This window comes from Symphalangus syndactylus, chromosome 12 (assembly GCF_028878055.3).
Source record: "Symphalangus syndactylus isolate Jambi chromosome 12, NHGRI_mSymSyn1-v2.1_pri, whole genome shotgun sequence".
Classification (NCBI taxonomy): domain Eukaryota; kingdom Metazoa; phylum Chordata; class Mammalia; order Primates; family Hylobatidae; genus Symphalangus; species Symphalangus syndactylus.
The window spans coordinates 72,931,928-72,947,470 of NC_072441.2; the positions used below are offsets into that span (position 1 = coordinate 72,931,928).

At 40.9% G+C, this 15,543-nt stretch overlaps 1 protein-coding gene across 12 annotated transcripts in view; it reads left to right on the forward strand.

The window, feature by feature from the left end:
- Positions 1–247: 247 nt before the first annotated feature.
- Positions 248–15,543, forward strand: part of LOC129472117 (myomegalin) — a 239,400-nt gene continuing 224,104 nt past the window's right edge. For 5 of the 12 annotated variants that reach the window (XM_063625862.1, XM_063625869.1, XM_063625859.1 and 2 more), the window contains exon 1: positions 288–832. In XM_063625862.1, the coding sequence (XP_063481932.1) occupies positions 600–832 (233 nt within the window). In that variant the 5' untranslated portion in view covers positions 288–599. Of the gene's footprint in view, positions 833–15,543 lie in introns of all 12 variants that reach the window. The other 7 variants (XM_063625850.1, XM_063625851.1, XM_063625856.1 and 4 more) reach the window with 4 other exon arrangements.

Below are 15,543 nucleotides of genomic sequence, written 5' to 3' on the forward strand. Positions count from 1 at the left end.
ACTGCACTCAGTCTCAACTGAAAGGAAAATTTAGGTTGTTTGGGAGAAAGTTTTTACAATTGAAAAACTAAAGAGAAAATTGAAAGGAAAAGATTTTAGGAAAGAGAAAAACAGGGAGAGGAAGGAAAGAGGCTGGCCAACAACCTGCAGTAGTGATTCTGAGGAACTAATAGGAAACGAAAAACTGGATAAATTATAAAAGGATGACTGATACGGGGGCGCGGGGAGGAGGATGAAACCAGGGAAACTATTGAGAGAGACAGAAAGAAAAGGAGAAACTTATTTGAGGTTGGAAATAAAGAGAAGGTGACATTGGAGCGGATAGAAAGGAAGAAACGGAGTGGGATCTGGGAATGAGGCAGTGGGTGGAGAGAGAATAGGGAGAGGACAGAGGATGAAGGGCGGCTGAGTGTGTCTGCGGGAGAAGGACCAAAGCAATCTGGGCGGAGCAGGTGGCAGAGGCAGCCGCGGAGGAGGCCCAGGGAACTGACGGGGATGCTCAGCCAGGCCCAGAGGATGCGCCCTGGCAGCCCCGGAAGACGCCAGGAAAACAAGCAAGAACCGTAGCTAGGACTGGGGTGGCCAGGCCCAGGAAATCCATGAAGGGGACCGACAGCGGGTCCTGCCGCCGCCGCCGATGCGACTTTGGCTGCTGCTGTCGCGCGTCCCGCCGGGCTCACCACACCCCTTACTGGTCCGGGGACGCGACGCGAACCCCTCAGTCCCCACGGCAGGCCCCGAGCCGGGAAAGACGGCGCCCGGAGCCAGCCGGGAGCTGGGCAGCGGCGGCCGAGGAAGAAGAAGCAGCCGCGGCGGCCGCACCCTGGATGAGGTGAGAGCATGGCCAGCTCCTGCCTCTGGAGCCCCGGAGGCTGAGGAACGCGATGGGGGTGGCAACGCACGGTGCGCTGGGCAGAAGAACCGCGCGGAGGGCTGGGGCCCCGGGCTGGAGATCCCGACGCCTGAGAGGGGTTGGCGCTGAGTGACTACTGCTCGGAGAAGGGTAGGGAGGTAATGGGGCACTTGGTGGAGGCAGGAGGAGGGACAGTGTTGAGTTGCCCAGAAATAAAGGTGTGCCCCTGGAAGGGCTAAAGTATAGGAAGCTCGGTCTCTATCTCAAGGTCTTTGAGACATAGACATTTGCTGTGTTGATGGAGGTGAGATTGCAGGCTGTGTCTGTTGGGTTGAGCCAAAGGAGAGATGAACACATGACTCAGAATGCTATACCAGGATGGAGACATCAGAGATGGTCATGAAAGATGAAGGATCAGGAAATGCACCCGGACAAAAGCACACACTGCCATCTCTTACAGCTCTTCTTTTCAGGGTTATTTCTCTTAGATACAGATCTCAGGGTGGGGTGGGTGGTGATTCCCTCTTCCTGGGCTACCTCTCTTCCCCTGCAGAGCTGGAGCCCTGCCTGATGGATGGATGGAGGCCATGCAGGACAAGCTCCTTCTAAAATCAATCCTTTCCTTTGCTTTGGCCTGGAAGACCAAAGGCTCAATTTTTTTCATGTAGCAGCAGTAACATAAAAATCTGTCATACATACGATTTTTGGGAGAAGAGATAGATTGTGCTGCAGGCTTTTTAGAAATAAACGTGTCCTCATCACAGCATTTTTAGCTTTTTATTTCATGGAAGGTAGTACTCATAAATCAAACTACCAGGCCTAGTGATTCCAGCCTCTGAGCTATCGGGTCTGTAAAAAGTTACTTCATTTCTCTAGGCCTCAGTTTCCCACGCATAAAATTGGAATTTGGATTAAAACAGTGCTAATTATAAAACTAAATATTCATTGGATCTGTATTCTATGTTCAGGATAGCTATATTTGTGAACTATGAAATTTAGCCTATTCACTGACAATTTTATTTTTTCATAACACTATCCACTGTTTATGTCAGAAAACAGACTCACATTCAGTTAATTGAGCTTAAGTAAATCACATGTCTTCTAAGGAACTCATAATAAATTGCTGCTCCTAAGAAAGAATTAAGCAAAAAGTATTCATTGTTTGATTTTTTTATAAAGTAAAATTTTTATTGCCTTATACAAATTACTTTTATAGACATAATTACTTTTTTAAAAAAAGCATATCTATGGGATGTTAATTATTTTATAAAATACTTTGAAATTTTATTTAAAGCTTAGAACAAAAAAATTAATCTGAATGTGTGTTTATAATTCCAAGTCTCCTTAATCACTTTACAAACACGGGGTGAATTCTTCTCATCTGGAAAGCAGCATTAATCCTGCAGAATTCAAAATGAATTATGACTCCTTATCACAAGAGTATGATTTTTCTCCCTGTCTTTGGTTAAAAAAAAGTCTGTAGGGTTAGAATTTGATCGTCTAAATTGTGGTTTAATTGTGAAAATAGATAGCAAACATTCATGGTTTCTTTAATAGTTACTCATCTGACAAACTACACCTATATTCATCTCCGTTGATGTAATGATAAGTCTTGAAATGTTTTTTAAAAATTTCACAATTCCCAAATGAAACAGTTACAGCAACTTGACTGAGGTTAGTGCTACTTTGCCCTTCATTTAAAAATCAATTCCCCAGTTTAGCATACTTTAAAAAACATAACAACTTTAGCTATAGTGTTAAAGGTTTAATTAGTGTTAGCGTATTAGAGGTTATACTTGGGAAATGGTGTTTTTGGTACGATTTTCTAACTCCCAACCAACTAAAAAATGTAAAAAAGCAGCTCTGCACATTATCCAAATTCAGTTCAGTTCAGTGTTATTTATTGAGCAATGATGGTGGAGGCCAGCATAAACTGGATACAAAATTACCCTCAGGTAACTCAGAATCTGTAGTTCTGTAATATGCTTCAGTAACTAGAGTGTGGAGTAAGCGCTGTAACAGAAAGATGAACTGTAGACATCTCTCTCTCTCTCTCAATCTCTCTCCACGGAAAGCTGACTTCCCTAACAGGCCATAGAAAGTGGAATTATCTTGGAAAATATGTTGAAATCTGGTCTTTAACTTGTTAAGTCTGTTTCTTTTCTTTTTCTTTCTTTCTTTCTTTTTTTTTAGAGATGGAGTCTCACTGTGTTGCCCAGGTTGGAGTGAAGTGGTGCAATCATAGCTCCCTGCAGCCTCCAACTCCTGGGCTCAAGGGATCCTCTTGCCTTGACCTCCCAAGTAACTGAGATCACAGTTGTGTACCACCATTTCCGGCTACTTTTAAAAAATTATTTTGTGGAGATGGAGTCTTGCTATGTTGCCTAGGCTGGTCTCAAACTCCTGGCTTCAAGCAGTCTTCCCACCCCACCCTCCCAAAGTGCTGAGACTATAGGCATGAGCCACAGCACCCAGCCAAGTCTGTTTCTTAAACTGATAAATCGCAGGACTACTATATAAACCCAGAATAATAAATTATTAATTTATAATGAGAATTTTAACATCTTAGGGAACCAGACTCTCTTTTATGATCCCAGCAAAATATCTCTTGGTATATGTGCCACATTTGAGAGCCAAATTACAGCCAAAGTGTTGTTTTTGAAACTTGAATCTAGAGCAAGAGGAATTAATTAGTGGATTCTAAATTTCAAATAATTTGATAGCTTCAGAGCATGAAGGTGTACACATGGGTTCTTTTTTCCTGGACAGTAAGTGTCCACTGATGATTATCCTCCCTTCTTAGGTACACCTCTTTTTCTATCTCCGATATGCTAATATTTTCAGTCAAGTTATAGTCTGGTTTGGGGATCCTTGTGACTGTTTCAAGTGTCTACATTTATTCTCTTAATCAGTTTATCTTAATTGTAAAGTTTAAATTCTAAGTGGCAAGCTTATTTTCTTTAGGAAAAAATAATGATGGGGTAGGGAGGTGGGGCTGGGGTACCATATTACAGCCCCTACATGCTGGCAATATAAACCAGGTGGTTAATGGCACCTCTCTATGGTGCTAAAAGGCGGATGAGGCCAGACACGGTGTCTCATGCCTGTTAATCCCAGCACTTTGGGAGGCCAAGGCAGGTGGATCACATGAGGTCAGGAGTTTGAGATCGGTCTGGTCAATGTGTTAAAACTCCATCTCTAATGAAAATACAAAAAAAATTAGCTGGGAGTGGTGGTGTGCCTGTAATCCCAGCTACTCAGGAGGCTGAGGAAGGAGGATCGCTTGAACCAGGGAGGTGGAGGTTGCAGTGAGCCGAGATTGCACCACTGCACTCCAGTCTGGGTGGCAGAGTGAGACTCTGTCTCAAAAAAAACATTAAAAAATTTAAAAATTTAAAAAGGCAGATGATCAGAGACGGCTTTATACAGGAGGTGAATTTTTGTCTGGCTTGACAAGATAACAAAGCCAGGTTGAGTGGGAAGCAAATTTTGCCAAAAGGACACAAGGAGATTTATGACAGTGGGAAGATGCTTTACTGAAGTGAATCCCATGCTGTGATAGAAATTTTCTGTGAGGATTTAATTCAAACTCGATCCTTTTTCAAGTATATAACTATTTAAAAAGAGAAATTAAGTGAATTGTCAGCTGTTGGCCATCTGCCTCAATGTGTGCTTTTGAGGCCCAGCAGATTGCACATTCTATGTAGGTGGATGGCCTGAAACCTGCAGACAACTGTCAGAGGACAATGACTTCAGAGAAGATTCAGTGAATTTCTACCATCGAACTTCAACTACCGTAATATGCTTTTCTAGCCATCTCTTTGTTGTTGCTGTTCTACAGCTTTATTGAGATATAACTGACATACAATAAACTGGGCAAATTTAAAGTGTGCAATTTGAAGTTTCAACATATGTTGAAATCATCACCACAATCAACACCTGTGAAATCATCACCACAACACCTGTGAAATCATCACCACAACACCTGTGAAATCATCACCACAATACCTGTGAAATCATCACCACTAATACCTGTGAAATCATCACCACAATCAAGATGATGAACTTATCCATCATCCCAAAAAGTTTCCTTCTGCCCTTTTTAAATTCCTCCTTCCCGCTCCTCTGCTTTTGTCATTATACGTTACTTTGCATTTCCTAGAATTTCATATAAATGGAATCATACGGTATCTACTCTTTGTTGTTGTCTGGCTTCTTTCGCTCAGCATAATTATTTTGAAACTTATCTATGCTGTTGTGGGTATCAGTAGCTCATTTCCTTTTGTTGCTGAGCAGTATTTCATTGCATGAATGTGCTACACTTTATTGATTCACCATTCGTTGAGTTGTTTCCAGTTTTATGGCTATTACAAATAAAGTTGCTATAATTATTTGTGCACATGTCTTTCATTTCTCTTGGGCACATTTCTCAGGGTATATAACACTAGGCATGCTTTTAAAGAAACTGCCAAATTGTTTTCCAAAAGGGTTGTACCTTTTACATTCCCACTAGCAATGTATGAAGGTTCTCATTTCTCCACATCCTTCCCAATACTTGTTACTGTACATCTTTTATATTATAGCCATTCTAGTGGGTGTGAAATCTTATTATGGTTTTTTGATTTAAATTTCCCTAATGATTAATGACATTGAGCTTTTTTTTCATGAGCTTGATTATTATCTACATATTTTTGGTAAAGTGTCTGTTGAAATCTTTTGCCCATTTTCCATTGAGTTGTTTGGGTTTCACTGAGTTCATTGGGTTCATTTCATATTCTAAATACAAGTTTTATTATATATGTTCTTTGCAAATATTTTCTCCCACTGTGCAGATTGTCTTTCCATTTTAGTAACAGTATCTTTTGAAGACCAGACATTTTAAAATTTTTCTGCAGTTAATAAACATTATCAATTTTTTCTTTTATGGTTTTGCTTTTAATGTCATATCTAAGAAATCATTACTTAATCCAGATTACAAAACTATTCTATTTTTTTCTAGAAGTTTTATAGTTTTGCATTTTTACATTTAGGCCTATGATCCATTTGAGTGAACTTTTGTATATGGTGATCAAGGTGTTTTTCTTTTCTTTTCTTTTCTTTTGCCTGTAGATGTACAGTTGTTCTAACACTGTTTGTTAAGAGCACTATCTTTTCTCCATTTAATTGCCTTAGCACCTTTGTTCAAATCAATTGACCACATATATAATTGTCTGTATCTGGGTTTCTATTGTGTTTGACTGATTTATTTATCTACTTTTTTTTTTTCTTTTTCTTTTTTTGAGACGGAGTCTAACTCTGTCACCCAGGCTGGAGTGCAGAGAGGCACCATCTTGGATCACTGCAACCTTTGCCTCCTGGGTTCAAGCAATTCTACTGCCTCAGCCTCCCTTATCTATTTTTAGACCAATACCAAACTGATTTGGTTACAGTAGCTTTATATGTCTTGAAATCATGTAGTCAAATTCTTGAACTTTGTTCTTCTTATTCAAAATTGTTTTCATTGTGTTAGGTTCTTTGCATTTCCATATACATTTTGTCTGCACTTGTAAACGTAGACAAAAAGCCAGTGGGGTATTTGACTGGGGTTGCATTGAGTCTATAGATCAACTTATAGAGAATTGATATCTTAACAACATTGGGTCTTCTGATGCATGAACATGACATATCATTTCATTTATTTTGGTTAGTGGTTCTCAACTAAGGGCAATTGTGCATCACAAGGGACATTTGACAGTATCTAGACACAAACAACTAGAGCATCAGAGCCCCTTTGCTGTACCCACAGTCTTGTGTTTACAGTCTATACTTCCATTCTTCCAGGAGGTTTGCTCCCAGAACTGGTGATATAAAGAAGGAAAGTAGCAGTATGAGCACTTTGAGGGCTAAGCAATGGGATAAATCTTTCTAAGGGAACAGTTAAATCAACTTCATTTGGCCTTCCATGGACATGAGTTTCAAATGGCTTTCTGGCCTTTCTTCTGTTGGCCTCTTCGCTATTATGTGAAGACTTCATTTATACTCAATCTAATTCAGCTACCACGGGCCATATCACCAGTGCCCATTGTGTTCTATGAATCCTAATATTTTCATTAATCTGAAGGGGAGAGCGTTTTAACTTTGAAGGATACTCAAGAGGACTTTCTTATGAACTCAGATGTAAAGTGTCCTGAAATTTGTCCTTTCAAAAATATCTGTGCATTTTTTTGTGCTATAACATTCTTACATGTATCATTCTGTGATCAAATCTCCAGCTTACTATAAATGATACCTACATTCTAAAGAGTCAATTCTAGTTGTACCAGCATGGCCTTAGAGAAAAGTAAGGGAATATAATTTTTATTTATCTTCTATTTGGTCGGAGTTAAGTATTTAAAACAGTAAGGTAGATCTCAGATCCACCACCGTTAAAAATAAATAAATAAATAAATAAATAAATAAATAAATAAATAAAATAGTAAAGTAGAAAGAAGAGACAAAGATCCAAACCTTTCAAAATGAAAAATGAATTTTAAATATAAGGTTATATTTTATTACCTACTGCTGAGACCATCATTGCATAAATGAATAAATAGAACTAAATAGTCCGGGCACAGTGGCTCACGGTGTAATCCCAGCACTTTCGGAGGCCGAGGCAGGCAGATCACGAGGTTAGGAGACAGAGACCATCCTGGCCAACATGGTGAAACCCTGTCTCTATTAAAAATACAAAAATTAGCTGGGCATGGTGGCATGCACCTGTAATCTCAGCTACTCGGGAGGCTGAGGCAGGAAAATCACTTGAACCGGGGAGGCGGAGGTTGCAATGAGCTGAGATCACACCACTGCACTCCAGCCTGGTGACACAGCGAGACTCTGTCTCAAAAAAAAAAACAAAAAGAACTAAATAAGCTCTTCTTCCCCCACAAATTTACCAGTTTAGCCATTTTAAGTGTACAGTTCAGTAGTTGCATTAAGTACATTCACATTATTATGCAACAAGTACCACCATCCATCTCCAAAATTTTCTCTTTTTCCAAAACTGAAATTCTATATCCATTAAACAATAGCTACCCATTCTCCCTCCCCTACCTCCTGGTAACCACTATTCTACTTTCTGGCTCTATGAATTTGACTACTCTAGCCACCTTATATAAGTGGGATCATATATTTGTTCTTTTGTCTCCAGCTTATTTCACTTAGCATAATCTCTTTTAGGGTCATCCATGTTGTAGCATGTGTTGTAATTACGTACTTTTTTGTGTGTGAGATAGAGTCTTACTCTATCATCCAGGCTGGAGTGCAGTGGCACAATCATGGTTCAATGCAGCTTTGACCTCCTGGGCTCAATCAATCCTCCCACATTGGCCTCCCAAATAGCTGGGATTACAAGCAATTTTTTTGGTATTTTTGTAGAGATGGGGTCTCACTTTTTTGCCCAGGCTTATAATTATGTACCTTTTAAAAGGCCAAATCATATTCCATTGTATGTTTATACAACATTTTATTAATCCATTCATCTGTTGATGGAAATTTCAATTGTTTCCACCTTTTGCCACTGTGAATAATGCTGCAACAGATATGGATGTACAGATGTCTGTTTGTGTCCCTGTTTTCAATGCTTTTGGGTTGCAAAAGAAGAGGGATTATTGCATATATGGTAATTCTATATTTAATTTTTTGGAATGACCATACTGTTCTCTACAGCAGCTGCACCATTTTACATTCCCACCAACAGTGTACAAGTGTTTCAGTTTCCCCATATCTTCATGAACACTGATATTTTCTGTTTTTGTTTTTTAAAATAATTGCCATCCTAATGGGTATAAAGTGAAATATCATTGTGGTTTTGATTTGCATTTCCTTACTGATTATTGATGTAAAAGATACTTTTAAATTTTCATATTTACTGACATATTTACCATTTCCAGTATTCTTCATTATTTTCGTCTGGTATCATTTTCCTTCTGCCTGAAAGAATTTCTTTAATCCTTCTTATTCTTGTGCAGATTTGCTGGTGGGAAAATTCTTTCAGCTTTTGTATGTGAAAAAGTCTTTATTTCACCTTCATGTTTGAAAGATATTCTTGCTGGTTCTCAGGACTGACTACATACTTTGTGGGGCTCAATGCAAAATGAAAATGTAGACCCCTCTGTTCAAATATTATTAAGAATTTCAAGTAATCAACAATAGAGCATTAAACCAAGCCAGTCCTTCTGAGTGCAAAGCCCTGTGTGACTACACGGGTTGTATGCACAAGAAACCTACTCTGCTGGTTATAGAATTCCAGGTGACTGCTCTTTTTTTCCTTCAGCTCTTTAAAGATGTTGCTCTGTTGTCTTTTTTTTTTTTTTTTTTTTTCTGAGATGGAGTTTCGCTCTTGTTGCCTAGGCTAGAGTGCAATGATGCCATCTCAGCTCACCACAACCTCCACCTCCCAGGTTCAAGTGATTCTCCTGCCTTGGCCTCCTGAGTAGCTGGGATTACAGGTGTGTGCCACCACGCCCAGCCAATTTTGTATTTTTAGTAGAGATGGGGTTTCTCCATGTTGGTCAGGCTAGTCTCAAACTCCTGACCTCAGGTGATCTGCCCTACTCAGCCTCCCAAAGTGCTGGGATTACATGCATGAGTCACTGCACCCGGCTTCTCTGTTGTCTTTTAATTTTCAAGTTATGCTATCATTCTTATCCTTGTTCTCTCTATATAATTTTTTTTTTTCTCCTGAATACTTATAAATTTTTCTGTTTATCACTGATCTTAAGCAATTTGATTAAAATGTGCCTAGGTGTGGTTACTTTCATGTTTCTCGTGCTTTGGGTTTGTTAACGCTTACCGGATCTGTGTGTTTACAGTTTTCATTATACGTGGACAATTTTCAGCCATTATTTTTTCAAAAATTTTTGTTGCCCTTTATAACTCCTTTCCTTTAGGGACTTCAATTACATATATATTAGGTCATTTAAATTTTTCCCATTGATCACTGATGCTCTGTTCACTTTTTGTCTTCTTTCTCTTGTTTTATTTTTGGATCATTTTTATTGCTATGTCTTTAAGTTCACTAACTTTTTCTTCTACAGTGTCTAATCTGTTGTTAATTCATCCAGTGTATTCTTCATCTCAGATATTGTCTTTTTCATCTCTAGAAGTTTGTAACTTTCACGTATTAATTTTTTCTTTTTTATTTTGAGACGGAGTTTCACTCTTGTCAATGTCACGATCTCAGCTCACTGCAACCTGCAATCTCTGCCTCCCAGGTACAAGCAATTCTCCTGTCTCAGCCTCCCGAGTAGCTGGGATTACAGGCACCCACCACCACACCTGGCTAATTTTTGTATTTTTAGTAGAGATGGGGTTTCACCATGTTGGCCAGGGTGATCTCAAACTTCTGACCTCAGGTGATCTGCCCGCCTCCTCCTCCCAAAGTGCTGGCATTACAGGCATGAGGCACTGTGCCCCGCCCATGTATTAATATTTTACTTCATTTGATCAATCTTTGTTCTACTTTCTTGAACATTTGAAATACTATAATAACAATTCTAACATTTGTTCAGTTCTGAGTATGTTTCTGGTAATTGATTTTTCTCTTCATTTTAAGTACTCTTTCCTGCTTCTTTGCACACCTGGTAATACTTTGATTTGATACCACACATTGAACATTTTACATATTGGGTGTTAGATAGTTTTGTATTCCCATAAATATTATTGAGCTTTATTCTGGGTCACAGTTAAGTTAATTGGAAAGAGATCCTTCTTGATCTTAAGCTTCATTACGGGGAACCCAAGCAACTTTTTAAAGATGATTAATTTTCCCCATTACTTGGGTGATACCCTTCTAAGTACTCTACCCAATATCCAGTTAATTATGAGGCTTTTCCCACTTTAGTAGATGATGAAACAAACTACGTCCAGTCTTGCATGAGCCAAGAGGATTGTTTAATCTGATTCTCTTGTGTGGTTCTTACCCCAACCTTGGTAGTTTCCTGATATACCCATCAGTACTCAGCTGAATATTCAGGGAGACTCTCCACAGATCTCTGGAATTTTCTCTTCTTTCTGGTACTCTTCCCCATGAACTCTAGCTGCCTTGGCCTTCTCAAATCTCAGCATGATCTCTTCAACTCAGGGAGATCACCGGGCTCTGCCTGGATTCCCTCTCTGTGAGCTCCTGGGCAGTTAAGTAGGACAGTTGTATGGCTTACTTTGCTTGTTTCTCTCTTCTCTTGGATAACTTTCCTATGTTGTCTGATATCCAGTGTCTGAAAATAATTATTTTATATATCTTGTCCTATTTTTTAGTAATTTCTGTCAGGGGTGAAGGGGAATGAATACCTATTACCACATGCTGTCTGGAAGTAGAAGTGTCTTTCTAGCCACGTTGTAAATTAGTAGTTTTCAACCCTGACTATACATATTAGAATTATCTGGGCGAGGTCTTTAAAAGGCTGATGTAAAAGCTTCATTCCAGACCAATTAAATCAGACTTTTTCAGATTGAGGTCTTAGCATCAGTGTTCTTTAAATGCACTACGACTTTTCTCATGTATAGCAGGGTTAAAGAACCTCCATATTAAAGAAAGTGTTGCATTTATAAATCATTCTGAGAAACTTTTGTATTCTGTCATTTCAGCTAAGACACAGAGGTGTTTGGCTTTTATTTTCGTAGACAGTGTGGAATTATAGAAGGTTTTAAAGAAGAGTCTGGCAGACATAGATCTTTGTTTTAGAGTCATAAGTGTGGCAACCGTGTGAGAGATGGGCTTAAGTGGATTGAGTGAAGATCACTGAGAAACTGTTGCAAGTGGTTCAGGGCCAAAGGTAATAAGGGCCTGAACACAGGCATTGGTATTGGGAATGGCGAGGAAGAGATAGGTTGGAGAATCTGAGTTAGAATTGATAGGATTTTTTGATTAATTGAGTGTGGGAAATGAGGGAGATGGTGGAAACAAATATTATTCTCCAGTTTATTACTCTAGACAAGTAAACTCTGTCTAAACAAATTCCTAGGCCAGTCAGAGAGTGAATAGTAATTTCATTAACTGAGGTAGATAATATGGTACGAGAAGCAGATGTCAGGGAAATGAGAGAATTAATTTAGTTTGGGATATCCAGCAGGACATATCTCATGGAACTGTCTCCTGACCTCTAGTTTCTTCTGAATCATAGGACAGAGAAGACATTTAAAAGCATATTTTCTAGTATGCTGTATGATTTTGAACAGATTTATCTTTCTTCTTTTATTTGACTTAATATTGAAATCTGTTTATATCTTTTTTTTTTTTTTTTGAGGTGGAGTCTTGCTCTGTCTCCCAGGCTGGAGTGCAGTGGTGCGATCTGGCTCACTGCAAGCTCTGCCTCCTGGGTTCACGCCATTCTCCTGCCTCAGCCTCCCGAGTAGTTGGGACTACAGGTGCCCCCCACCACGCCCAGCTAATTTTTTGTATTTTTTTTTTTTTTTTTTTTTGAGACGGAGTCTCGCTCTGTCGCCCAGGCTGGAGTGCAGTGGCGCGATCTCGGCTCACTGCAAGCTCCGCCCCCCGGGGTTCACGCCATTCTCCTGCCTCAGCCTCCCAAGTAGCTGGGACTACAGGCGCCCGCCACCACGCCCGGCTGATTTTTTGTATTTTAGTAGAGACGGGGTTTCACCATGTTAGCCAGGATGGTCTCGATCTCCTGACCTCGTGATCCGCCCGCCTTAGCCTCCCAAAGTGCTGGGATTACAGGCGTGAGCCACCGCGCCCGGCCAATTTTTTGTATTTTTTAATAGAGACGGGGTTTCACCGTGTTAGCCAGGATGGTCACGATCTCCTGACCTCGTGATCCGCCTGCCTCGGCCTCCCAGAGTGCTGGGATTACAGGCATGAGCAACCGCGCACGGCCAACATCTACTTTCTTGCAGTATTAACTGATGTTTGTTTAGGAGATATAAACAGATTTCAGCCGAGCATGGTCAGGAGTTTGAGGCCAGCCTGGCCAAAATGGTGAAACCCCCTCTCTATTAAAAATACAAAAAATTAGCCAGGCGTGGTGGCAGGGGCCTGTAATCCCAGCTACTCAGGAGGCTGAGGCAGGAGAATCACTTGAACCCTGGAGGCGTAGGTTGCAGTGAACCAAGATCGCGCCACTGCACTCCAGCCTGGAAACTCCATCTCAAAAAAAAAAAAGAAAGAAAGTAGTTGTCTTCTAGATGACAGAATGTCAAGTCAGAGATTATTGCAGACTTTTGTTTTGTTTTGGGTTTTTGGCTGTGGGTGTGTCCATTCCTCCCTTCTTCGGACAATAACCCTACTTTTTTGGGGGGTGGCGAGAATTGCCTTTTTTCCATGGTTTATAGTCTTGGTGGGAAGTTTGGTTAAGGTATCCTGAGCTAAATGATAATCTTGAGACCCACACGAAGATGATCTGATTTTTTTTTGAGACGGAGTCTCGCTGTCGCCCAGGCTGGAGTGCAGAAGCGCAATCTCGGCTCACTGCAGGCTCCGCCCCCTGGGCTTCACGCCATTCTCTTGCCTCAGCCTCCCGAGTAGCTGGGAATACAGGCGCCCGCCACCTTGCCCGGCTAATTTTTTGTATTTTTAGTAGAGACGGGGTTTCACCGTGTTAGCCAGGATGGTCTGGATCTCCTGATTTCGTGATCCGCCTGCCTCGGCCTCCCAGTGATCTGATTTTCTGAGCATTACATCATCAGTGGAACAACATTAAGAGTAGAAAAAAGTGGCCAGAACCAATCGGCCGCTTCTTGCTACCTAGATCCTAATTGCTTCCCGTATTCCTGCCCCTCCCTATTGCTGCCCCTTCTGAGCCTGTTCTTTTGAGTCTTCAACTGTTCCTTTGATTCTGTGGGTCTCCTCTTCCAGTAAATCCTATTTTAAAAAACAGTATAGCTGGAGTCTGTTCACTGATCTTTCCAAAAGGTGTATATGAAATGTCAGGCACAATACGAGGTGCTAGAATAAAATGAGGAACAAGATTATTGGATAAAGGCTCTTAAGTTTAATGAAGTTGTAGTAGGCCTGGTGAGGATGTAGACAGAAAACAAATAAATAAATATACAAATAAAGTGATTTCTGATATTAATAAAATTTATTAAAAAATAAACTTCGTTAGAGAGGAATTAAAGCAGGAGGTGAAAGAACTGCAAAACCCCTAAGGTAGAAATAAGCTTAGTGGGCCGGGCGCGGTGGCTCACGCTTGTAATCCCAGCACTTTGGGAGGCCGAGGCGGGCGGATCACGAGGTCAGGAGATCGAGACCATGGTGAAACCCCGTCTCTACTAAAAAAATACAAAAAAAAAAATTAGCCGGGCGTGGTGGCGGGCGCCTGTAGTCCCAGCTACTCGGAGAGGCTGAGGCAGGAGAATGGCGTGAACCCGGGAGGCGGAGCTTGCAGTGAGCCGAGATTGCGCCACTGCACTCCAACCTGGGTGACAGAGCAAGACTCCGTCTCAAAAAAAAAAAAAAAAAAAAAAAAAAGAAATAAGCTTAGCGTGTTTGAGGAAGAAAATGGCCAGTGCAGCTGGAGCATAATAAATAAGAGGAGAGGGCAGATGTGAACCTGAGCCAGGTCACCTGAGACCTCATAGGCCATGGTAAGAAGTGGATGTTATTCTAAGGACATTAGGAAGCCAATGAAGATTTAAAACAGGAACATCATAGGATCTGAAAAATGTTAAAAGGTCACTTTGCAATTGGAAAACAGACCTTAGGAGGCCAAGAGTGAAAGGAAGGGAGCTGCTTTGCTGGCTATTGCAGTAAGTAACACCAATATGAGATCACAGTGATTTACATCATGGTGGTAGCAGCGGGGCTGGTAAGAAGAGAAGGCCTGGGCCTTCTAGCAGATAACTTGGTACCCTGCAGATCCTGAAAACAAAACCAACAAAGAAGATAACTGGGGAATAAGGAGAGACAACTTCATGGTTGGAGTCTTTATATTAAGTTCTGTTTGAAGCCTCTGTTTGAGGTTTTTTGTTTCACCCTAGTGGAGGTTTTCTCTCCACTCATTATGAGGGTGGGAGTTAGATGATGGGACAAAGAGATAGAGGTCACTCAAATGAAAAGGACCCTGGATAGTATTAAAAGTATCTTCACACAGGGTTGCATATGGTGATCAAATGGTGGTAGCGCCCACGGTCAGAGGGGTAGCAGACATGGTGATGGTATTTCCCTAGAACAGGGGTCCCCAGCCCCCAGAGCATGGTACCGGTCATGGCCTGTTAGGACCCGGGCTGCATAGCAGGAGGTGAGTGGCAGGCCAGTGAGCATTACCCCTGAGCGCCTCCTGTTGATCAGCAGACCAGCAGCTGCATTAGATTCTCATAGGAATGCGAACCCTATTGTGAACTGGGCATATGAGGGATCTAGGTTGCCTGCTTCTTATGAGGATCTAATACCTGATGATCATTCCAAATCTATCCCCCACCCCGTCCATGGAAAAGTTGTCTTCCTTGAAAATGGTTCCTGGTACCAAAAAGGTTGGGGACCACTGCCCTAGGACACTTTAACCTCTTCATGAAGCTGCCTGTTCTCTTAGATTTATTTGCTAGAGCAGCCTCATAACTATAGGTGATTCATACTAGGTCTCATAGGAGTTCCAAACAGAATTCTGTAATGATTTTATATTATGAAACCTGACATCTCATGGCAGCAACATTATCATTATCACCATAATTACATATATAATTACATGATTAATATTTATCGAGTAAATGATAAACGC